This window comes from Opisthocomus hoazin, chromosome 22, assembly GCF_030867145.1.
Source record: "Opisthocomus hoazin isolate bOpiHoa1 chromosome 22, bOpiHoa1.hap1, whole genome shotgun sequence".
In the NCBI taxonomy this organism is placed as follows: domain Eukaryota; kingdom Metazoa; phylum Chordata; class Aves; order Opisthocomiformes; family Opisthocomidae; genus Opisthocomus; species Opisthocomus hoazin.
In genome coordinates this window covers 624,533-650,431 of record NC_134435.1, presented here as the reverse complement: position 1 = coordinate 650,431, position 25,899 = coordinate 624,533, and the positions used below count along the sequence as shown (strand labels likewise).

The 25,899-nt window shown below is 41.3% G+C and overlaps 1 protein-coding gene across 2 annotated transcripts in view; it reads right to left on the bottom strand.

Annotated features, from left to right (window-relative positions):
- The window catches only part of LARS1 (leucyl-tRNA synthetase 1), a 30,732-nt gene extending 5,166 nt beyond the window's left edge, over positions 1-25,566 (bottom strand). Inside the window, exons 1-28 of one of the 2 annotated variants that reach the window (XM_075441514.1) lie at positions 25,505-25,566; positions 24,308-24,426; positions 21,087-21,174; positions 20,317-20,397; positions 19,744-19,884; positions 18,542-18,703; positions 17,741-17,853; positions 17,268-17,331; positions 16,701-16,768; positions 16,121-16,346; positions 14,906-14,993; positions 14,732-14,808; positions 14,001-14,054; positions 12,867-13,007; positions 12,127-12,204; positions 11,120-11,205; positions 10,962-11,027; positions 10,773-10,855; positions 9,973-10,111; positions 8,692-8,904; positions 7,246-7,303; positions 6,285-6,348; positions 5,493-5,676; positions 5,171-5,261; positions 4,180-4,320; positions 3,521-3,661; positions 3,316-3,426; positions 2,074-2,184 (exon numbers count right to left, since the gene is read on the bottom strand). In XM_075441514.1, coding sequence (XP_075297629.1) covers positions 2,074-2,184; positions 3,316-3,426; positions 3,521-3,661; positions 4,180-4,320; positions 5,171-5,261; positions 5,493-5,676; positions 6,285-6,348; positions 7,246-7,303; positions 8,692-8,904; positions 9,973-10,111; positions 10,773-10,855; positions 10,962-11,027; positions 11,120-11,205; positions 12,127-12,204; positions 12,867-13,007; positions 14,001-14,054; positions 14,732-14,808; positions 14,906-14,993; positions 16,121-16,346; positions 16,701-16,768; positions 17,268-17,331; positions 17,741-17,853; positions 18,542-18,703; positions 19,744-19,884; positions 20,317-20,397; positions 21,087-21,174; positions 24,308-24,426; positions 25,505-25,510 — 2,994 coding nt within the window. In that variant the 5' untranslated portion in view covers positions 25,511-25,566. Of the gene's footprint in view, positions 1-2,073; positions 2,185-3,315; positions 3,427-3,520; positions 3,662-4,179; positions 4,321-5,170; positions 5,262-5,492; positions 5,677-6,284; positions 6,349-7,245; positions 7,304-8,691; positions 8,905-9,972; positions 10,112-10,772; positions 10,856-10,961; positions 11,028-11,119; positions 11,206-12,126; positions 12,205-12,866; positions 13,008-14,000; positions 14,055-14,731; positions 14,809-14,905; positions 14,994-16,120; positions 16,347-16,700; positions 16,769-17,267; positions 17,332-17,740; positions 17,854-18,541; positions 18,704-19,743; positions 19,885-20,316; positions 20,398-21,086; positions 21,175-24,307; positions 24,427-25,122; positions 25,215-25,504 lie in introns of those variants that run through there. The other variant, XM_075441515.1, reaches the window with a different exon arrangement.
- Positions 25,567-25,899: the final 333 nt, after the last annotated feature.

Below are 25,899 nucleotides of genomic sequence, written 5' to 3'. Positions count from 1 at the left end.
CTTTTAAATACGAGAGCTCTCTGCTGGCACAACATGCTAACATAGGAACAATAATTTTCTTGTAACAGGGTTTCTTCTAGGGAGAGTTAGTGACACTGATGGGAGGAGTAACAGCAATTAGAACACATTTTTAATACAGAATTGAAAAGGTGTTTGACATTCACAGTTATTTATAATCCCTTCTTAATGCGCAGGTTGAGAATTCACAAAATAAGTCAGCACTTCGGTGGTATTTCACAGCAGGAAATTCAGTCTTATGACCTAGTTTAAAACAAAGGACAAGCATACAACAACTGGGCATGTTCACAGCAGTCATAAAACAAGCTCTCTGCAGGGAAATAACAACTGCTTTCTATGTTAACACAAAAGTAACTTAATTAGTCCAGAAAGCAAATAGCAACAGTCACAAGTGACAACATATTAAGGCAATATAAAAACCACATGATTTTTTTTTTTTTTTTTTTTTGTTAACTGAAACAGAACTTCCTCTCTGGAATTTACTCCGTCCCTTTCTTCTTTCATACGCCGAGCCAGCTGTCTCCTTTGAAGCTCTGCTTTGTCAGACTCAGTGTGGTTGTGGTTTCCTGGTTTCCTTGTCAGTTTAGTGTGAGAGATTCCCTACATTAACTCTGAATTGCTTCCCTTTGTAAATCACAAAGTTTTTTCTGCATTTAAGCCCTCCTTTGACGAACAGCAACCACAAGCAGAAATGCTCCTTGTACAGTGGAATTGCTGAATAATTGGTTTCAGAGGAAAACACACCAATCTAGGGAGTCTGAGCTCAGATGTTCTTACATCTTTACAGCAAATCACTTTGCTCTTTAGAAGCAAGAGGATCAATTATTGGGTAAGCCTCAGCACACCAACCCAGTCCCTGTGCACACCGGGATCACTACCCATCGCCAGACTAAGGACATCAGAAACCAGAGATGTTTCAGACCCAACACACTCGTAGGACTGGCAGCTGGCCTGACCTTTCCCAGCCGTGTCGGCTGATCTAACACAGCACTACATCTCTTCACAAACTTCGCTTCCACAGGGAGCTTCATAGCTGCTTTGTGCTCTCTGTTCCTCTGAAGGCTTCGGAGCTACCATGAAAAGGAATAACTAGAACAACCCTAGGGAAAGGGCGAAAGAGCACCTCCATTTGTAAAGTATAGCAAAGCTTACAAATACAAGACATTATTGCATACATTTTAAAAATCAAGCTAAAGCTTAAGAAGAAAGAGCAATACTTTTACACTCATTAATATTTTTTCCATTACTAATCCCTCTCAACTTCTACAAACCACAAGTAAAAGTCAGAAAGGTTTTAAATCCTACTCTGGCCCCTCTTTTTTATTTATTTATTTAGAATTTTGCTTATGCTTTGCTTTTTGAACCTTCCTAATTGCCATATTGAATTTTTATCTAAAACAGCAAGTACAAAAAAGTTTCTTTAAAAAAACTGCAAGCCAAGATTTTCATAGGCTTGCACGACTCTGGGAAAATAATCATGAAATATCAGAATATCAGTGATAAAAACTTAAGAATCAAACAGAAAATTTGTTAATTCCCTTCAGGGCTCAAAACAGTCCCTTTTTTCCTCCCTTAAATGTAGTGCAACCAATTAACTCTATCCTTGTTCTTAACTTTCAAATGTTAAGCATTTTTCTGTCTCCAGAGCCACGCCTTATTCTCATTTCAGCATGAAAAACCGGAGAAGTCAAACATGATGCATTTCAAACGTAGAGGAATCCACTTGTATTTGAAGCACAGATTGTATAACCTGCAAAATACACAAACTACCAAGCCTCAACTAGAGCACTAGTTCACTGCGCCAATTCACATAGAGACTTTTTATTATATCTCTCTTCCACAGATGTCAAAGAAGCTTATAAACAAAACCACAAATATGCCAAACAACCAAGGGGCAGGATAGAGACCAAACTCCAAAGTTAGTAGGAGATCCAGGAACAAAATACAGGAAACTGCAATACCAGTGCACAAAGTTACAGTTTATCATTGCCTTTGTCCAACATGCTTCACTCAAAAAAGCTTTTTCTAGACAAGAACTGTCCCTCTGACATTTACCTTAATCATGGCAACAAAAGGCATAACCTTCTTCATATACTTCTTCAGCTCCGGCAAGGCGTTCAGCTCACTGGCAATTACTTTATTATCTGGCAGCTGACCTCCACTGACCTAAACATTGAAGTACATCCATTAAAAAGTACAGGTATCATTAAAAAAACTTGCCCTTTAATATCATCTATCCTTTGTTCTTTCACATAAATACCAGCAAGGTTTGTCATCATCATTGATGTTACATATAATTTTCTCACCCCTTTGAAACTTTTTTAAAAGTAAAATTTTAGAACTTTGACCAAAAAACCTAGATAATTACTGCCATTCAGGCAACTCAGTATTATTCTGCATTTGCTTTATTCTTTCTGGTAACTATATATCAATATACTTAAATTTTCTACCAGAATGCACTTTAAATCCGTATTTAAGCCTTATCACAAGCACAATTTTAAGAGCTAGTCTCCTGAATTGTTTGGGTTTCACATCCAAAATGTAGGTATTTGCAACAATCCCATTTAGTGCATCAGATAAACAAGTGTATTTTAACGCTGATGCAGAAAAAAGCCTATAGAATGCCCAAAGTTTAATACTCCAAAAACATATTTCACATGAGGAAAATTGGTTTATCAGCACCACAATCTGGAATAGTCGCTACTCTCTAAGGTATCGGCTACAATACTGATTTGCTCAAGCTGAGCAGGGTGGTTTGTCAAGATGCCAAAAGCCACTCTCCTCTGTTTCCCCACGTCAGAAGCACAGATTCTTCTGCTTTCAGGAAAGCTTATTTCCTCTACTTAGGACTGACGTATTCCATCTCAACGTATTTCTTGTAGCATCACTGAATACTATACACCTGTTCAAGGACCAAAACAACGCTTCTAAGCCCACTTGCACAGTAAGGCAGCATGAATCTGTCAGTCAACAATGTTTCCTCCGAAATATACTTGGGAAGAATACTTTAAAAGCTATCCACTCTGCAAATGATAAAAACAACAGAACATGGGCCGCTTTTTACTCAGATTGTCAAAAAACAATGAAATCATACTGTCAAACCAATTACATTCCTTGGGACATTTTCATTAAGCACCAAAATTTATCGGACAGTTGCAAATACAAAAAGAAAACCTAAAACATCTTGCTTTATATTTAAATAATTTGGTAACAAATTACAGCTTATAAGCTTTTTACAGACAGAAAAAAAGAGCCCAGAAAAAGCAGGTAAGCAGCCCCAAGAAACAGAAGGACCACCTGGTAGTGCTTGCGCAGAACCGATAAGGTGGTGTGCTGCCAAGGCGGGTAGTTCTTTGCCACATAGATGGTACAGTGAGAAGGCTTCTGGGCAGGTTCTTTAGCACTTTTCTAAGGAAACAAATTTAAAAGTTAGGAAGGAATCCTGAGGCTATACAGAATTATCAAGTACGCACATTTAAAAAGATGACTTAGCACACGTCACCTTTCCTTTCACAGGCACCAAGTAGTTCTTGAGACGGAGTCGGAGATCATGAGCTGCTTCCATGAGGTACTGAGAGGAGCGGATTAATACCTCATCCACGGGACCTGCTACTGGCCATGAGGCTCTCATGATGGAATCAGGCTTTGAAGAAAGGAAACAGTGACATGCACTGAGATGAAAACACATCAGTATCTGGTGCTTCTTCAGCCCGTTACAGCTTGACTGGAAACTGGAGTTTAAACATCAGTGAGCACCTACATATAACTAGGTTGTAAATGAGTATGTACACAGCCAACAAGCATTCATTTGCAAGTGCGTTAAGGACTATACATACAGTTAGACCTGCCATATAGCTACGTAACTTCATCCACAAGCACAAGGCAACTAAAAACAACCCAGCGTTTCACAGATTGGTGTAGGAATACTGCATTATTTGGGTTAATTTTAGATCACCTCTGAGTACACAACCAAAGCAACAGGCTAACTCTGTATGTTCACTGTCCTACGGACAATAAGCTATTACGGCTCCTCATATTACAAGGCATATGTTTCTCCTACTTCCATATGAAAGACATCCACAAGCCTGATGGGAGTCTTACGAAGAAAATATCAGCAAAATCCTAGACGCGAATCAAATGACAACACTGAAACATTAGTACCTTTCCCAGCAACGACCAGATGTGCTCACATAAGTGGGGACAGATAGGCGCCAACAGCAGAGTTTGAACTTCAATAAACTGAAACACCAGCTCTCTGTGCATTCCTTCTATCGCCAGCTCACGGTATTTATCCTTTGCTGCCTGAAACACAGCCCATGCAACCATCATCACCTCACTCCAGCCGCCACAGAGAAACACTTCGAAGAAAACACACCACAATTCTTTGCTCTGATAATCTAATACGCCTTTAGAATGTAAGCAGCTTAGAACACAGTAATGGATTACTACAAAAAAATGTATTTTCCTGAAGCACCTCACTGTAAGTCTGTCAGCTGCCATTTGATTTTTGCATTGATATAGTACTTTTTAAAAAGTGTTTATTGGCACAGACATAAAAGACAAAAATACCCACAACCACCAGATACTACCACCCCAAACAGTGTGCATCAAGATACTAATAAGTACAAAGAAAAAGGCAATGAATATGATCCATCATTATATATATAATTCAGCCTACTTAATCATATTCCTGAATATCATGGAGCCACATCAAGGAGTCTCTGTAATTCATTAAGTGGCATGGTTCAGCAGACACTCTGGCGACACAGCTTATGGAATATATCAAAAAGCACTCTGCTTCCTAACAATTTTATTGATGTATTATCCGGATTTCTTATGAAGAGTTCCTTATTACAAAGGAGCTAAAGGAAGGAAATGCTCTTTTTAATAGCGTCTTTTTTTTAAGCAGCTTTTTACTCAGATATCAGGACTATTTACAGCATCACAGTCATCTTCCTCTGGACCTTCATAAAATGACACAAGCAGACCTTTATAATTTCACATTTATTCCATTAAAGTACTTGTTTCTTGGCACAATTCTGATTCCAATTCAGCTGTATAATTAAGGATCAGAGACATCAGGATCAAAAGAAATCCACAAAGTAACAAATACCAAGTGTTCGTTTCTTACACCTAAAAAGAGACCTCCTACCTGAAATTCAAAGAAGCCAGTTTTCAGAGCTTCTTTAAACATCATCTTCTCATAGTTTTGGTCTGTCTTCAGGATGCCTGCACTCATTTCACTATGGAGGCAATGGAAGTGAAGCAAACTCATCAATATTGCCCAGCCTACCCCACATAATGGCAACACTGTGTAAAACACTATCAATGTCAGCAGTGCAGCACAATCACATAACCTATTCTGTAATATGTTTGGTTTTATGAAATTCATTAATTCATAGGAAAAAAATAGCTACAGACATGCTCCTTGCAAGAAGAAACATGGACCAAACTGTATGATTAGCCTTTTGTACCTGGCAAAGACTCTGTCATTGAAGGTGTTGGCAGGACCGCTTCTTAAACTGTCTCTGTTTGCAATCATCTCCTTTACCCATTCCACCCATGTGTAGAGACGAAGAATACCAGCATCTGCCATGGCTTCCACAAAGTTGGCATCTTCAACAGTGTCTCCAGCATCAGCCAAGGCTAAACGCATGCCTGAAAGAAACTGGATCAGCTAACACGGCTGGCACGCAGTTAGCTAGTAGATACACATGCAGGAGGCACGGGACTCGTAATGAAAAGTTAGTTGTAATTTATTTTGAGTTAATAAAATGCAAAGCGAATTTACACACTGCTTGGCCAGCTACAGAGAGATGTCTCAAAGGATGCACTTTATCCAGGAGAGGTACACTGCCCTCCTTAGGGAGGAAACCAGGCAGACACCAAGAACCAGGAGACTAGTACAACCACTGCCCAAAACACAGCAGCACGCAAGAAGGAACAGGGCCATGCACGTACACGCAGCGCGGGCATCAACAGTGTGTGTCTCATGCTTTGATCTCTTCAGTGAGAGTGGAAGGACGACACAGGCACCCTCCAGGAGCTCACAACGCCAGGAGCAGTGCCTGGCTGACACAGGGGCTGGGCTAACACGCATCCCAATTTTCTAAACAGAGTTCAGCTTTTCAAACAGAAGAGGTGGTAAGCAGCAGACTCACTGCCATTCAGTACTCCCATAAAACCACGGCTCCCCCGAGAGCAAAACACGGATTTTGGTCATTGTGGCATAACTGGAAATCAGATGCAGGTCAGAACACGCTTACCATCTGCAGAAAACTTGTCAACAGCTTGAGTTAGGGTAAGAAAGTTGCCTGTAGATTTAGACATCTGAAAGAAACAGAAGAGCCTGTTTTCTCACACCTTGATTTTGTTTTTGGACAAGCAAGATAGACACTACAAGGGTTTGGGCAAACCACTGAGGAAGTATTTTCTCACGAATCACAGCAAGAGCAATTCAGTAAATCTGAACTAGGTCTCACAGCAAAAGTAGACCAAACTCTGCAAGCACGTCTCTAGCTCCCGCACGCTGAGCATAGTTTGTGACTTGCACAAGTCCTTACTATGAAGGTCCATACACACCACCGCTGCAGGGGCATGGCAGCTGCCTCCTGCATCATTTGGGTTCCACCCCAGACTGTCAGGCTTCGAAAAACGCGATAACCAGTACCACAATGTAATTCCAGAAATTACCCAAATTAAACTTATATACTACTTCAAAAATCGGCATTTTCAGCTTATCTGCATTAATTTTTCAAGAAGGACTCTGGTCAGGTTTTTGCTCCATACTAGAAAGTCTCCAAGGCCTAATTCCTAGGTTCAGGCACTTTTAAATTAAATTCAATTCAATTTCAGAACTTGCATACATTAGCCAGTTACTGGCACAAACTTTTTCCTCTCACTGCACCTACTCCAATGCTTAATAAAGGTAAAATTTTGTTCAAAAAAAAAATCATTCTACATTCTATGTAACCCTAGAACTTAACAGAAAGGTGCTGAAATCTTTACTAAATTGGTGAAGCTATACAAGAGCTAACTTGAGAAAAGTGTTAGACAGAATTGGAGGAAAGGCAGGTCTCTTTACCTCTGATGAATGAAAAACTGGAGGGCACCAGTGAAGAAACCAGAATTTTCCCTATTTCCTCCTCTTGAATTCAGCCAGTCTGGCTGGCGAGTGCCTATTTTGACAACCTCAAAAGCCATCTCATACATGAAACCTCACTGTACCTTTTCCGAATTGAGAAGGAGATGTCCATTTGCTCTCACAGCTACTGGCCATTTTTCTCTGTTTGAAGACAAGAGATAAAGCATTTGGTAAAGTAAATACATCTTCTCTTTTTTAAAAAAGAACAAACATTTTATTTTCCAGTTTGGGATGACCACCTTAAGTGGAATCTTCAAAAAAATACCTAAGGGGTCTCTTAATTCTTTTGTTAAGGAGTGTCTTTGAAAGAACTAGGTATTATCACTGCTGAAACGCAAAGCAGGGAGCACTGCACCTACAACTACACTTCATCGACCCCACCCCCTTCTATTCACCTAGGTTTAATTTAAAGGCCAGTGACTGGCATTGCCCAACAGCACTTGATAGAGCAAGGTCCCACACATCACTGCCAAGGAGGAAGCAGGTATCAAGTTCCCCACAACCATCTTTACTACAAATGACAAAAGAGCTTTTCCTGTACACAGTTTCATACAACTCTTCAGTAAAGATTCCAGGGAAGGCAACATCTTAACGCGCAGAACTACGTCTTCCTAAAAGCACCACGTGATCAGCAAAGATTCTCAACCTGTACTGCACAGTCCATGGGAATATATACACACCATTTTAACTATCCTTCAGAAGTAATTAAGATAACTTGATGATTATAAAGTTACTTAAATCCCAGTGCAGAAGTATGATTCAATACCGGGAAATACACAAGAGGAGATATTTAAAGACATTTGATTTTTACAAAACAGGCCAATGAAAGCTACAGGTAAAATTTTTTCTCCACTTTTTACACATTTGCTTTTTCATGTGGCTACCTAACTAAGCATTTCATGCCTCCATAGCTAGCTGAAACAAATGAAAAATAGCATCAAACACCACAATTCCAGCATCGGCTGCATTCGGATTTAGTTCTGGATGGTGCTACTTTGTACTCACTCCCAACAGAGGAAAAAATCCTGAAAGATACACCACTGCTGTTTCAATATGGTTTTTACACGTATCCTCTAAAGAAGCACCAGGCCGAGGTACTGTTTAGTTAGGACATACAAATCCTTCAGTTTGCTCCAGAGCCGACTGAAACTGCCAAGTCAATTAGGCTACATGCTAGAATTCCAGCTTTTAGAACAAAAAAGATTTCGGCAAGTCAACTAGACGTCACATCATGCAGGTAGATTTCAGTTTTGCTTTAAAGAATGTTTTAGAATTTGTACGTAAGAATCTTGCATCTTAAAATCTTTAAAGGATTCTAGAAAAAACAGGGGGAATAATGGTAAAAAGCCTTCAATTTCAATAACTTCTACTACAGACAACTATAACAAAGCTGTAATATGAAAAAATACATCTTCAACCTAATTCTGTATGTTGTGCAGTCCAAGAAAAGCCATTAGCAAGTGTACCAGAACTACAAACTGTCCAGCTTTATCTCCTGCACATGTGTTTCGCATTATCTCCAGACTCACCTTTGATCTGACCACATCGCCACATGATTATAGAGGTAGTACGAGAGATGATTTGGAACAAGATCTTTGCCAGAAACTCTGAGATCCACTGGATACCAAAATTCAAACTCCTCCTTTAGCTTGTCCAACTTTTCTTTTGGAATCTCTGTTTTAGGAAATGGAGCTGCCTTGAAGAAGATGTAATCCCAAACTTCTTTGCTCATTTGATGTGCCCTGCACAGAGTTAGTCCCATATTCAGATAGCAGTCAGAGTTCCTCTTACACTCCACAGCATCTTGAATAAGACAGCTTAAAAATTCTCACAACATACTCCATCTGATAAGCAGAGCAAACACGGACAAAGAGTGTACAGGTACTTTGTCTAAGATCAAGCGAGTCCAACATGAAGCAAAATCAGGAACTGGAGCTGCTCAAGCCATGCTCTGCTTAAAATGCTCTTTGATACTTCCCAGTAAAGCATGAAGACTCCCATAAAAAAGAGACGAATTCGTAATTAAAGCATGACCTCGAATGTCCTGGAAATCTGATTATTTCTTTAACGAATGCTGCCCCACCCCACTCCCAGCACCACTTGTGACCTTAACTGAAGATTCGTAAGAATCTTCACTTTGGAAGTGGTTTTCAGATTAGTTATAGCATTGAATAAGGCAAGTTTCAGTTCCAATGTGTAAACTATTCCAGAAAATACTTCATAAAATACGAGAATTAGAGCATTAGATTCAAGGCAAGATTGGCAGTGTTTTTTTTAATTCCAGGCGAGTTGTACTATCTGAACTCTCTGATCTCTTGTCACTGAAAGTACACAGCCACTCCAACCAAGAGGCTGCAGAGCACTCTTAGGAGGTATTTTGGTACAAATGCCTTCCCCCTCTTACTTTGAATGTTTCCACATAAGAGGTGTGGATAAAAGATGGTTCTAAGCTTCAAAGAGAGCTACCAACTTTTAATGCAGTGACAGAAACTAAGAGCTAATCTTGCCCACTTTCTACACTGAGGCGTACAATTTTTTACAGTTGCAAAGCAATCTCAACAAGCAGAGACGCTTCAGCAGCCACTGAAACCAATCACTCAAAAACACCTGGCAAGCACCATTTGAAGGCAAGTCAAACAAGTATTAAAAAGGTTATTTACTCTGCATATAGTTCTGCTTTCAGGGACATTGCTCCTCTCTCTCTGGCCATCATATTCCTTTCTCTTTCCTTATTTCCCTTCTGCAGATATGCTGTAACTTAACTGAAGTAAACAAGTAAACACGAAAACTTAATGACTCGCTCTCCTTACCTGATGCCTAGAGGAGATTCTCCCTGGCCCCTCAGGTTCCCTCCCTGCAACAGATGAGCCACCGTGTAATAGGCCATGTAGATAGTCGAGTCGGAGAGCGACTCTATCAGCCACTGCTCGTCCCAAGGTAACCGGGTACCTAGCAGAGACAGAAGCTGGGTATGAGAAGCAGTCAGTATCACCCCTACTAAAGAGCATGACACTCACGTGTACATTAGCAGTTTATGACTTTCAGTGGAACATGTACATACACACACACATATATATGCAAGCACTCCTGCTTATGCTTTTAAAAATCCATTTTTTAAAAACTCCACTTCTGCATTTGAAAATTTTATTAAAGAGAAAGTACTTCCTATTTTTGTAGTCAGTTTCTTAACACAACCATCAAACAAATTTCAGCTCATGATGGTTTGCTGTGTACTATAATGCAGTTATAACAGTTGTCCTATGTCACAGGCTACGCAAGATGAAGGCTAGTCAGAATTTAAGGAGAACACCCAAGAAATGGTATTAGCTCCTTCTTTGGAAGCCCCTTTCAAATCAATGGCCCAGGCAAAAAGCTACAGAGATGCTGCATAGAATCACTGCAGTAATGCAAAAATAAAATTACCCCTGGCCACAGCATTTTCAAGAAAGTGTGCCTTCTCCAGGATGCTGGGTCAAGATGTAAGTTGAATAAATCTGTTCTACACTTACCTAGAACATTTTGGATTCTAGATAGCACTTAAGCCTTCCAAATGAAGTGATGAGTACCATCTTCATGAAGCACTGAGTGAGAAAACGAGTGTTTTGCCTACCTAAGCCATATGTCCTGGAGCATGCATGCTCTTGTAGCCAACCTAAAGTAGCTTCAAAGTTTCTCCTAGTCTCTTCACAAAACCTGTAAGAAATAAGCTATTACTAATTGCTCCTCTCAGCCCTCTTACACCACCACCAGCGGGAGCAGCAAACGATCACCCCCCTTTACATCTGCTTTTATAACTTACGTCTCTAGATGTTTCAAGCACTCTGATGCCTGTTTCTTCCAGTTCACTTCACCATAATCTAAATACCTGCAGTCAGGAAAAGTTTACTGTAATAAAGCAATCCACAAGTAGGATATAATTTAGCAGTAACTTTGTAACTACAGCTTTACTTCACTTACCACTGGTCACAAAGGGCCACAACACATTCATCAGCAGACCTCGATATAACTTGTTTCTCAGGTTCCATATAAATCATGGCTTCATCCTAAGAGTGGAAAGGGTAATAAAAGCTAAGATTTAAGTACTTAGCAAAGTCTTAAAAATCCTCACATCCTACTAAAAAGCATCCTCTCCATTCCAATCCATTTTATGGCATTTATTGCATGGCTTTCACCACTGCACAGGTTCTCTGCCTCAGCATTCATTTTAGATGAGGGCAATACTTGACTATGCACTTCTCCGAGGTATCCGTTCACATGACTTTGTAAAGAACAGTTCCATGCACAGCAAAAAGGAGCACAGAAGCACAAAATATTACTCATTGACTACGCCCCTACTGATTAAAACAGCTACTATATAAAAGAAAAACAGGTAAAGAAAAATATAACGGTGAGCTTTAATTCTACCTTCACAAACCACGCTATTCTGATGTGGGCTGAAACAGGATGAAGTGTTATATTATTATCTGAACATAACAACGCTGCAACAACAAGGGAATATTGACTAAACAACTGCAGCTTCTCCCACTTCCAGTCCTCATCAGGAAAATCGTATTAGAGAGATGACATGACATTGCTTGTTTACTACTCTTCCTTCTCTGCACGATGAATCCCAGAAACGGGGTGTCTGCAGGTCACAGACATCCTTTATTGGCACACTTGAAACAGACTGACAATTCAGATCTTACAGCATCTTTCCAACTGTATCAAAGATGAGACCAAAATATTTCCTAGACAAGGTGATGGGATGAAGCAGAGGATGAGAGGCCTTCAGTTAAGCTACTCATCCCACTTAGTCCAAGAATACCAGGTCCTTCCCTTTTCAGTATTTATACTCCGTAGCTATTCAAAGCACCATTAAGAGGACTGCAGAACCAAAACTGAGAGGTTTCTTCAGCAACTCAGCTACCGTGAAATAGACAAAATGGGTAACTTTAAAGAAGCTGTGAGCATACACTACCACATACATTATCCACCATCATCTTCTGAATAGGTTTCTTGACATCTTGAACTTTTTGTCCTTTGAATCCATCCACCAACATTACCTATAAAAGATGGGTCACAGGAATGGATTTCTTTTTTCAAATTAACAAGAAATAGGTGCAATAGCTCTTTAGAGCAACATAAAGAAGTAGTAGTTACTGCAATCTTTGACATGCAAAAACAGGAATACAGGGCTTTTTTCATTAAACAGAGGATCATCTTTACCCAAAATGCATTTGTATACATGTCAGCATGCACACAGACATTTGAACACAGCTAGACAGAAATTAAAATTGTTGCCAGCAGCTTACAAGAAAATAGCTGAGGAATACTTTATAGTACGCCATTACACAAGTAAAGACAGGAGATTTAAAAAAAACAAACCAACACCACAAACCAACATATTGCTTTCTTCCTATCAGTTTCCAAATCAATATTTGTACCAAAATTGATCAACTCCTCAGAACGTGATCACTTGCTAGGAAACTAGATTGTAAGTCTCAGTTTGCAGTCATACATTCTCTTTCTTCAATTCTACTAACTCCTCCAACTGCAGAACCTGGCTGCAGGAGAAAACTAAACAAGAAGTGGTCAGGGGAAACTAGGAAAAAAGTCTCCCTCTTTCTTGCAGTCTTTTTTTTGACTCCTTATCTTTACCCACTTTTTTTTTTTCTCCTAACCAAACTCAGCAAGAAAACACTCATCAAAATCTTTTATTACTTACTCCCTCATAAAATCCTTTCAGGTACACTCTCTCCTTGGCCTCAGCAAGTTTCTCTCTGTCATTCTGGCTCTGGATCTTCAGCTCATCACAGACTGAAGGAGCACAGAGGTTGCCATAGCCTGGGATTTCAATGATGGGCACCTGAGAATTGACAAAACAGTGTCAGATACTCAGCTCAAATTATCTCAGTGCAATAAAATCTACACAAAGACTTATTTCCTGGATTTCTCAAGCTTCAGTAGGGAGTGACGCACTGAACGAAACAGAGACAAGTATATTTTGCTTGGTTTGCAGTCCTGAGGCTGACATGGGAGTTTGAACCAGAGGCTACGCAGGGGACAAAAGGCAAGTTACTACTAGTTACCTGACAGTGTGTGTGTTCAATAATATCTGGGCCAAAAGCAATATTAAACAAAGAACCCTAATGGCAGCAGAAGCAGGTGCTATGGCTAACGTCAGACTTCTACTGCATTGTGGCACTCTGTGTGTAAATTTGCAACCTCTATTACTGATCAAGTTACACAGGACTTACAAAGTATTGGCGCAATTCCACTCCAACGAAAAATTCCTGGCAGCCCTCAGCATGGCCCCTGATCTGCCCTCCCACAAGCAATAACCTAGTTTTACCTCCTGACATGGCACCAGTACCAAGCTGTACCAGTGCTGAAGCTAACGAGTGGCAGCAAGGGTAATGCAGAATACTGGGACGGCTTTACCTGTAACCTGTGTTTTCTAACAAAAACAATTCAGCCGTGAGTCTGCATTAACAGTAAGGGACTTTAGCTCTCTGCGTAGAACAGATACAATAACAATCTGACCACTAAGGCTGTAAGTTTTAACCAGCCAACAGGTTATCAGTATAATGATGCAATCCATTCTCCAAAATAGTAATTCCCACAAAAATTAATACTTTATCTCTGAAGTACAGCACGGAATAACAAGTCTTCCTTGCAACCCCTAACAGACAAAATATTACACCTATAGCAAAACACGAAAACTTTACTGAACTTTTCAGCTCTTTCAGCTGAGGATGACTTTAAACAGAAATTCTAGAGAAGGCAGGCGCAGTTGTTGGCACATTTCTCAGCAGTGAATACATGTGTATTGCAAATGGACACATTTGGGTGTACTTACTGGTTCAAATGGCAGGACCATTTCATCTTTGATGCCATACTTCACCCTCAAAGCCTTTGAAAGTTGTAAGAAGAATAATGCAATATGGTTAGAACACAAATCTTCTACATTTAAAGGTTTTTATCTATTCATAAGGTCTCTCTCGTACATAACATTTTGCAACAAAGCAGACAAAGCCATGTCCTGCCTTCTCACCATTTCTCACATCTGAGTTTAATCCTTGTTTCATTTCCAGGTGATTCTTTGTCATAACTGTCCACAATTTTAAGAAGGGGAAAAAAAACCACTATTGCTCTACCTTGAAAACGAGCAGGACAAAAATTCAACAGGCAGAGATAGCTGTTTAGACACTGATGTACTCTTGCAGCTGTAAGAGCAACAGCTCCTTCAAGTCTCATTTGAAATTCATACAGAGCTATTAACCTCATCTCTGGAAGTAATTTCCACAAGAGGAATTCATTTCAATTTCAATGGTACTCTTCCATATCTTAACGCGCAGAAGTTACACGATTCTCATCCAAAACTCATCTTGAAGTTTGACAATAAAAAAAAACTTCTTTCGCAGCCCAGTTGATTTTAACTTCATTTATTTTTAACTAGTTTGATTTCAAGTTAGAGATGGCAAAACTCCAATTATAGGGCGTTTCATTTTACCCACTGGATATCCAATTTCGACCCTCCATACTATGGAAAGGAACCAGAAACAGGGGCAATTCAGTTAACAGACTGACCTGTTTTTTTTTCAAATCTCTCAAGGCTGCAATGTCATCTGGAGAATCAGAGGGAACACTTGTCACTATTCCAGTTCCTTGACAGAGATACAACAGATAAAAAGATTAGTCTACACGTATTGAATGCACAGTGCACATCAAACAGGCTTTGGCAAGACGATGCTGCAAAGTTACCTTTATCTTCCTTGACGGTGAGCATGGGAAGAGCGTATACAACTTTGTAGGCAGTGAGAGGTGCCGAAAGTGCAGCGCCAAGAATCTCCTACACAGGACAAAGGAAAATCATTGCAATAAATAGCATTTTTTCAGCCTACCAGAGTAAGATCTCCTGTCTGATACTCTCCAAATTTGCTGGCATTTCTTACATATTATAAGCAAATAAATTCAAAGAAAAAGAAGAAAATCTAGTTAGACAAGGAGGGACATATGAAAAGCACGTGTGTACCATCTGAAACAGTATATAGACTATTTACTGGTAGAAAAGTCAAATACCAAACAATATAGACAAAGCAATTCCGAGAAAGCAAAACTACTGAAGTGTAGAGTTGGAAAAACACAGTAAGCAGGAGAACAGTTTGCCTCCAAATATCTGAAGCACATCAGCATCAAGACAGGAACGAATTAGGAAGCCAGTGTCAAAACCCAGATTAAACAAAGGCAGGAAAAGCATATTGTCAAGATCATATATGCACTGACAGGAGGCAGTCCAGGTGTTGCAGTTGTCTTCTACCTCTCCTATTTGCTTGAATTCACATCATGTCTACTAACAAAGAAACAAAAACTATTTTCTACTTCATCCTTCAAAGCAGGATCAAGAAAGATGGTGACAAATTTTAGTGAACGGAGATCAAGTGATGTAAACAACACAAAGGTACTTGGTATTAGGAAGAAGAAATGCCACTACCTACACTTCTTCAAAGCACAGAAGTTTATGATAGTAAATATCAAAAACACTAACATTCAACTACTAAGCTAAGCAAGCTTCATTCACAAAGATGTACTGGAAATTCAGCATCAACAAAAAAATCTTTTCCACATAACCCTTTCTAGCTGTTACTTTTTTCTGTCTCTTTCCATTCCTTGTAGAGAAGTCATCACGCTTCCCAGTATGCAGGAAAACGTTACTTAAAACCATCATTTCATCAAGTAATGTTAAGGCAATAGTAACGTATTTGTCCACAGGCAGGTGCATCAGGTTAATCTCCCATAAGTAGCTGTAGCTCAGCTGCCAAGGAAGCTGTCTTCTGCTGCTGTTTTAGTCATTGAACACTCCAAAGTTTTTGTAATAGTTCCTCTATTTTCTCTATAAATAGAATTCTACTATCACCTTTGTAAGTATAAGCTTCACAGGAACAGCTAAGCCTGAGTAGCAAGCTGCAAGATGCTTACTTCTCCCATCAGCTCCTTGACAACAGGTACGACTCCATTATCTTTTGTAAAGCCCTGGTAGGACATGTTCCTGGCAGCTCTTTGGGTACAGATAAAAATATCCCCCTTCACAGTCTCAAAGCCGATGTACTTCATATCTGGGCGAACCCAGCAGTTAGTCTGTCCAAACATGGTCTCTGGCCTGAGTGTAGCAGCCACCAAGAAGATATTTTTTCCTCTTAGGCCACTGGGGAGAAAAAAGTATTTTATAAGTCACGAAAATAAAAACATTCAGGGCAATACAGAACATGCTTTTAAGTTCACATGAACTTCTAAGTAACACTTCCTAGGGGATAAAAGTGGGTCATTAAGTTCTTTGTGGCTTTTTCATTTTCTTTCTTTTTTTTTTTTCTCTAAACTCCAATTTGAGTTCCACACAGAATAGTGAATATAGCAGCTCAAAACAGAGACCAAGTCTTTGAAGTAACAGAAATAACAGGGTGAAATTAAATTCTGCATGAGGCAAAACAGACTGTCTAATGTAATGGTCACCTCTGGCCATAAGATACAGCCTATATGCCATCACAAGTTCAAGACCTACCTTAATTTTGCAGGATAAGGATCTAAAACCTTCATTTTTATTAGCGTGTATTCTTGAGGCCCAACACCCTACAATTCACATAAACAATACATCAATCAATATAAGACATTGACTCAAGCACTAAAAAAAATAACTCCTATTCTGTAGTAGCCTAACCTAAATGCCATTTAAGGTACTGATTCTTTCTTCAAAGTAAATCATATTTCCACTGATACAATGGCTGTTTACTAAAATGCAGACCGGAGAGAGACATTATACTTTATTCCTATGTCCAAAAAATTACTCTTCACAGCCACTATCTCAGCAACACATAAGTTTATGATGTAGTGATGCTGCTGGCACCAATTGGCAAATAATCACAGAAAGCAGCTACAATGGAAAATACTATTCATAGTTCAAGACAAATATTCTCAACAGAGGAGTTCATTCAATTTTCACATGTACTCACTACTGCGAACCGATAACTATGTACGTACAAAACATGTTTTGCTTCAAGACACAATTTATTTTTCCATTCAGTATTTAAGATCATGAGCAATACATTAAAATGTAAAGTAAAATTATTACCTCTCCTGTTTGCCTGTCATGATCCATACAAGGCTGTCCATCTTTTGGAGAATAAATTGTATATCTAGAAAAAGGTATACTTTCATTTAGTAGCAAATAAAAAAAACGTGTAGACCAAAAGGAAAAAAACCCAAACTGATCTTTATGAAAGAGAGACCTCTTAACAGCATTTCAAATTTTGCATCGATCCTTTTCCACCAATGTCAACGTTCAGGTTTTGCAAGAGCTTTGAGTATTGGCCCTATTTTGCTTTAAGTTGGTACCCATGGAAAAACTAAAACAGGAACACAATCTCACACACTTTGCTAGCACAATAAATACACTACTGTGCCTAGTAAAGCATTTGAAATAAAAGGATTTTAGTTTAATGTGAGTTACGAGCACGTTCCAGAGACACGTCATAGGGTTCCGCCTTTGGTAAAGATGAGCTTATCCATATTCACAATAAACTCAGAGTTGAGTGGCAGGCTTACCGTTTCCCAAACTTAATTTTATTTCTTTCCTTTAATGTAAGAAATTGCCATCGTACAAAGGAATCATAGTAAGGATTAACATCTGTAGTAACAAAAGAACGCCTCCAATCCACCTGGAAATGCATAAGAGTCTCCAGTAAGCAAATACAATACGAAAATTCAAGGAACCTCATAACTGCAAAACTATTATTTTAAAAATAAAAAATGGTTTCTCTCCAAAAAGATAATGCAAGTACGTTTCACACAAAGGGTGCCTGCTTAAAAATATAACTATGCAGCATGCATGAGCATGGTCTTTCAGAGCTGGGACGTCAAAGACCCAAGGCCCTGTCTGCTGACTGTCAATTTTAGATATTTTGTAGTAGTTTTAACCAATTGCTCCAGCTAAATTTCAGCACTACCTTGTTTTGTAATCTCTACCTGTCTTTATTTTTAAAAAACTGTTGTCAGCAGGACAAGTACCTTTATTTAACGTCATTACTCTTCCTAAAACTACCATCAATGCTGACTACAGAACAGTTACCCAATTTGGAAACAAGAAGCGAAAGTCATAATTCCTTTATTTGGTTTTTGTTTCCAGCTGTGATAACTGAATAGGCTACAAGCTTTATATAAGAAAGCACTTAATTATCACCCAAGACTATTGAAACATTAAATGAATAACTACAAAACTACCAGAAACATTTCTAGAATGTTGGTATTATGCCATGAATCTTCTCAAAGGAGCAGCAGTGCGTTCATAAACACGAGAATACACAAATGGCTGCTTGATTAACTGAATTTTGGATTTCATACAATTACCTTCAACCCCATGCTTTTCAGATCCTGGACAGCAAGAGGAGGGAAATAATCCAGCCAGTGCTCAGCTTCAGAAAAACCGACTACTTCCTCATCAGAAAGACCCAACGACTTCATGATTCCCCACTGGTACTTGGAAGAGCCAGTCTTGGCAGCAGCCTTACTCTGCAAGGACAGCTGCCATTAGGAACAAGCGCACGTTCTTGTACTCACAACAGCTTTATATGCTCGAGAGCATTTTTCTCTATTAATGTTATGGTTTCTATTTCCAGATAGACAAGTTATACAAATATTCTAGCATCCCTTCTCTAGCAGCAAAGATTAATAATCAGAGTTTCTGATCTGCGCTATTTCCTAGCTTGTATTCAGTTGTACATACATTAACCCCTCCTCTTTTCAACTGCTACGCGCTTACATGTACCTGCCACGTCCATGACAAACTGGAAAGAAACCACCAGTTCACTGAGGTCCGGGTCAAACAAAAGGGTGCGTTTACCATGCAAAGGTGGATAGGTCCTGCACTGTATCCTTGTATCAAAGACCTCTTCTGCTGTTACTTTGCTTATATTACTTTTTCCAGCTACTGTCCTTCAAATATCTTATGTCTCCACCCAACAGCAACTTACTACCTGCAAGAGTAGGCAAGATGGCATCTTCTGTTGATGTAGAGGAGACAGAATCCCAAATCTAAGGCTTCCAGTGTGACAACCTCTTTAGCATACATAAACGATATACGTAAGAACATCTCTAAATTTTTCCTAGACTTGATTCTTCTCCTTGCTTTGTGACACTCCCAAAATCATAAATCTCATTTAAATACCCAATAAGCCAAAATAGTTCGGATGATTTTACTTCACATATTTAGCCAGAATAGGCTAGATAACAATTTACAAGAGAATAATCGGAACAGCAGGTGTATATATATCCCCTACTGCTGAGAAAGCAGGGTTGTTGCTTACAACTTGTTTGTGAATGCTTTGTGCAGGGGGGGGAAGAAACAAAACCAGCAGTATTACTCCAGATGATCTCATTTTTCTCAGGAAACTATTAAACAGTGCACCAGCTCATCACTGAGATGTCACACATTGAAATGGTACCTCCAAAACCACACAGCTGATGCAACTTTTTTTTTAAGTCTACCTTAAAAGTGCCCAGCTGTCTTGGAGAAAAGCTACCAATCCAGAAAGACTTTGTTTAAAGTTTACCTTCTTGCCTTTTGCTTTGTCTTTGATGATAATTTCTTCTTCTTTTTTAGCAGAATTTTCTTCCTCCTCTTCCTCCTCATCAGGAAATTCAGGTGGGCAGCCATATAATTCCATTTCTCTTTTTAGCTTATCTGCACAAGCCTAAACGGAGTTATTGGTAGTCTGTCAGCACTTCTCTGCAGCTATGACCGAAGCAGTTGCCAAGGAGTGCTTTTTTACTGATAACACTCTGCATTCCACTACCATGCTTTAAACTTTTTCTGGACATTGCATTAACTTCTAGGAGATCCTGCAACTTCAAGAACGCCTGCCAAGGCAGGAAGAGGTTTACAGTGAGGATTTTCTTGCAAATCAAAAAATACAATAGGTAAATTTAATTTTAAAGCATTTTCTTTTCTAGCAAGTCGTAACGTATAGCTCAAGCACAGCAAAGCTTTACTACAAATCCAGGTTCCAAATCACACTACCTTGATAAATTAACGTGATGTTCTGGATGGACAGTAAGCAATGCTCTAAGTAGTCTTAAGTATAAAAAACATCAGAACACGCCCTCAGTAACTCAAACCATCTTACCTTTATAGGCATCCCGGTGCAGTGCAGACCAAACGGAAACAAGCAGTTCTTTCCCTTCAGCCTCTGATACCCAATTGCGAACTACAGAAAGTGGAAAAATGAAACATGAAACAAGAATGGCGTAAGGCTAAATTAGCACCCTTCTCAAAAAACACAAGTGCAATTCCTTCTTTAACATGAAACTACTGAAAGATAGACAAACACAGCCAACAGCATCTAGGAAGCTAATCAAAGGAAAAGCAGGTGAAACTAGATTTTATTATCAGGCCTGCCACTGCCTGGCTGCACAAGTACAAGCTTTCCTAATCCTCAGTGGACTGTTTTTTACCAGAGAAGCATGGGTGCAAAGAAGAGATGGATTTTGTGGAATCCTACCCACTAGTATCTAAAAATCTGTTAACACACAGGTAGTAGAGCACAGTATTCACAAACAAGAGGCAACAAGATTTCTTGGGAAGTCTGTGCCATTTAGCAGCTAGACAAGCGGTAAGAAGCAGCATCTCCCAAAAATCTCAGCAAATCTGAAAGAATGAATAGGGGAAAACATCTGTAGTCGAGTCTCCTAGAATTAAAAAAAGCAATCAGTGGCATTTCTCTTCAATCAGCAATAATTCCACTGAAAACATGGGGAAAAAATGGAAGTTTGAATGAAGTCATTACTGAATATATGAAGTAATCAACAAGGCATTCTGGTAGCTCAAAATTTAACTACAAAATCAGTATCTATTCTAGACTAGTATTTAAAGGTATCAGCAAAGGAAAATATTTACCTCACATTTAGACAAAGAAAACGTGTGTCCCAGGTGAAGGCGACCGTTCATGTAGGGGTAAGGAAAGGTAACAAAGTACTTGCCTTTGCTGAGAAGAAATTCGAAGAATTAAGACATGCAATTAGCTTTTAAAATGACCATCAGAAGATGCAAAAGTCAAACAGTTAACCGATACGTCCAGCTATTACCAGCCCACAGTGACATTACAATCGTATTTCCCCTGCCAGTAACACGAGTCGTTGACCGCAAAGAACTGATATGATAACAGGTTTTATCATCTTTAAAAAAAAAATGGAAAAGAAAAAACCTGCATAGGTTTATATCTATTTCAGAGAGAAACTCCGAAACAGCTATAACATCTTCCCAAAGGTACCGAGTTCTAATCCTGCTTCTGCGAATTAACCCCGCCAAGCCTGCAGCCCCCTGTCCGACCTGCCGCTGCCCCGTTGGCCCTTCCAGCGCACACCGGGAATAACGACTCCTTCCCCAGAGATACATCGCTGCAATCTGTTGAACGTGTATTAAGCTATCCTTGTAACCTCGTATCCTTAGGAGGTTAACCTCCTAATGTTATCCTTGTAACTCTCAAAGCAACCAAGCTAACATCTAGATCTTCAGGACGTCGCACATTTCCACCCCACCTTGGCGCTCCGTGCCTTGTCTCTGCCCTTCAGAGGCTAACGCTGACGTATCGACATGCATAAACCAAGGCCAGGTCGTTTGCTTGCAAAACACTGTGATTGAAGCAGCTGCCACCCGTTACACCACTTCAGTTCTTATCCTGGTTGAGTGGGACTTTCCCACACAACAAATAACTAACCTCATATCACCAAGGTCACTACTTTTTCAGACCCAGACCTAGCGACTGACCAACGCTGCTCCACCAGGAAGCCTCCCGCTACACCGCGAGGAGCATGGACCCCATCGATTTGAGAGGAACCGTGCTTGGCTGCAGTCCCGGGCACCGCAGCCGGCGTCCCCATTAGCACAGCCGCCAGCGGGGAACGGGGATGGAGCACGGCCCCAACGCCAGAGCAGACTGGATCTGCCACGCGGGCAGCGAGCAGCGCCCAAACCAGCGCTGCACGTGCCTTCTGTCTTAGAAGCACCAACTTCAGAAAGCTGAGAACAATTATGGAACCAACCAGGTGGGAGAAAATATGAGCAAAGAAATGAGCAGCTTCTATGATCAGTGGACAGCAGCTCAGGAATATTTTACCACAAGACCAGAATGCCATTATCAAAGCAAAATGTTACATTGACCAAAACCAGCATAGATTGAAAGCAGACTGCTCTATAGAGTAAAAAAAAAAATCAAAAATCCTTCCCTAACAAATAAGAAAAACAAGGTAAAATCCACAGCAGTTCAGATGAATTACAAGAGGCAAATACCAAAAAGGAAAGAAAAAAGACCCAGCTAAATCTCAGTACACATTCATGCAGACATGATGTCAACAAGAGGGTTTCTTCTTTTATTTTAACAATATGAAAGAACACAGCAATCCTACCAACAACATTATAACATGGAAACGGCAGAAAACAAGAGATGGTTCAGACACAGTCCCTCTAGAAACACAACACAACTACGTTAGCAGGGGAAGCTTCAAGCAAAGAAGCAGAAATACAACAAATGCAGTGACTGGAACTGAAGTCAAAGAACTTCATAGTTAATAAAAAACACTTTATGTAATGATAATAAAAAAAAGGAACATTGTTAGCCATTAAAACAACCCAAGAAGATCTGTGGTGGAATTTCATCATTTTTAAATAAAGGTTAGATTTTTTCCTAGTGAATCTCTTTAGTTCAAACAGGAATTATAGCAAAGAATTTTTAAGTCTGAGCTTTGGAAAAGGCCAGCCACATTACAAGTCATCTCTCCTGGCCCATTTTCTTTGAGTAACTGTGACCTTTAATATCGATACAGCTATTCCTGCTATCACTTCCTAGGATTGAGTTGTGCATGAACAGCAACAGATTTCTTACAGCAGTTCCATCTACATCCCAGCAGAGCTTTACTGGCTCAACACAAGAAAGACCACTGTACCCACAGCCTTTTCCTGGCATGGGCTAAAACCCCACTGTGACTATGTAAGGACCGACTGCAGCAATGTTCATGCAAGTATCACTTCTCTCTCCTCTAGGGAAGCTTCTAGTACTATCAGCTATTTTATACAAATATGTAGATGTTTAAATCAAATTCCTGAAATAAATACATGGCATCTTCACTAGAAGTGCAAGAACGTTAGTTTAGCAAAGCAGATTTTTCTCTATTTATAAGGTGATCACACGTTACCGTAACAAACACTGAGATTTCATATGAAATTGCTCGATATTGTAAAACTGACCTACTACTATCATTCTCAGTCAGAAACTAAGTATTAATTACAGCCTTAAATTTCAACCTGTAAGATAGCGAATACTTAAAGCACAGACTGCATTTCTTTTAATTAAAAAGAGTTCTACAGTGTAACACACCTCCACACCACAGTTTTTATTACACCTCCTAATTTCGCATTCAAATCTTCTAACTCATTCAGCTCCTTCACTCAGTCTTGGGACTAATTTTGCTGGAGCTGCAGATCACAACAGCAGAAGTGCCCACTGAAGTTCTGCGACTAACAGAGTAGCGGGAAAAACCCTTGCAATATAGTTCATGTACTCAAAGAAGTCACAGCACCTCACCTGAGGAACAGCAGTGACCACACGCCTGGTCTTCATCCACTTCCATGCAAAGTAAAACAGGCTGGCCTACACCACGACCCAAGATATTTGCTTAACAATTTTCTTTTCTCAGCGAAGCAGAGCAAGTACACACCTTCCTTCAGATAAAGCAGCAGTCCTAACTGGGAGAGCAGAAGCCCTCCCACTAGTCAGGGCTCAGGCACCACACTGAGAAGCCCTCTCCATGTCAAAAAGTAGAAGTCACCAAAGAGGACCTGTTTTTAAAGTCTCAGAGAGTACTGATACTACCAAGAAATGAGGCGGCAGCTTTTTTCACCCTACTGGAACTTGGCCAATACACGTACACCACTGCTTTATGTTGTCAGCTATAGAAATGCCAACTTCATGCATAAGTAAGTACCTCCAGATGATCCAAGAACACTATTCACTCAAAAGAAGCCATTTCCCCCCCCCCCCCCGGGTTTTGAAAGAAAAGAGTTCCCTTGAAAAGGCATTTCAAGCAGCTAAAGATAAAACCTGTAAAAAAATGTAACAATACCTCTTTTGGTTCTGCCTATCCAAAGCATCAATCTCAAAGACTCGCTCATCATCCCACTTCTGTTGGATCTCTTTTTCAATTTTCTTCAGGAAATCGACTTTTGCTGTCCCTTTACGTTCCTGTTAAACAGAAAGAGGAAGAAAAGTCTGGCTGAACAGGTTAACAAATACAGAACTATGTTACAGACCACTCCCAAACTTCTCTCATTACAGGCAAGCATTTCTCTAGACTCTGTAACATTGCAGCGTAATCTCACAACAGAGCATCGCTAACGTGATCAACGACTGGCCCGTGTAAATCTGTAGCCTCAAGGTTCAGCCTTCTGCAACAACGTCAAAAATCTGTACGGAAAGGGTTAACAACACAACGCAGACACACTAACAAACAGATCATCCTAGCAATGACTAACAAATTCACAGGCGTCTGAACTGAGGAGACAGGAGCGGGTACAAACATCAGTGAAACAGCCATGGAATTCTGTTTCTGTTCCAGACGCTCCATAAACCCCAGGTAATGGTTCTGCATCTCACTGCACGTTCGGAGGGAACCGTACCTCCTACGCCAGGTGAGGAGTCTGGCATATAAATCTACTCTAAGTACAGTTCAGAAAGAGAGTTCTTCAGCCAAAGCATTTTAAATTATTGTAAATTCCACCGGTGTTCCCACACGGCCGCTAAGCGTTGAACTCCTTACTCTTACCGCGCAGCCGGCACGGAGCCACACAGCCTGACCCACCCCGGGCTGGGGGTTTTCCTCCCCAAGACCAGGGCCCCGCTCGGGCACCCGGGGCAGGAGCTGTGCCCGGCTCCACTCACCTGAGCGCACGGAAACGGGACGGACAGCGAGAGTACCGCAGCAACCCCCGCAGCACCGCCACCGGGAGAGCAGAGCCGCGGCCGGGCCACCGGGCTCCCCGCAGCCACCCGCCCCGCCAGCTACCGCACCCGGGGCTGCCCCGCAGGCGAACACCGGGGCCCGGCCCCGCGGGCTGCGGCACAGCCGAGGGCAGCGAGGCACGGCCGGGCCCCGCCGGGGGACGCCCGCGCCTGGGGACCGCTCGCCCACGGCTCCGCGCAGACCGGGGAGCGGCGCCGGGGGAGCGCGGGGTGCCTGACCGCCGGCCCCAGAGTGGGACCCGGAGCGCCGGGCCCGGTGCTCCCGCCCGACCGAGCCGCGCCGCGCCCCGCCCGCACTCACCGCCATGTTGCCGGGCCGCCGCGCCTGACGGGAACGCAGGCTCCGCCCCCGCACCGCCCCGCCCCGGGGCCGGCCCACAGCTCCCGCCGCGGCTGGGCCGTACCAAGGCGGCGGGCGGGGGGAGGCGGCGGAGCCGCGCCGGGCCGTACCAAGGCACAGCGTGAGCGGAGCCGTCCCGGTGCACAGCCCCACTGCCCGCGCCGCGCCCCGGCGGCCGGGTTTGCCGAGTGCCCGGCGCGGCGCACGGACGCGCGCGCCCTGCGGAAACCTCGAGAAACGGGATAATAAAATGAACCCGCGCGCCCCGGCCCCGCGCCGCGTGGGTCCCGCCGGGCCGCTGGGGGCGCCACCACGGCGGGCTGTCCGGGCGCCGAGGCGCGCTGTCCCTTTAAGAG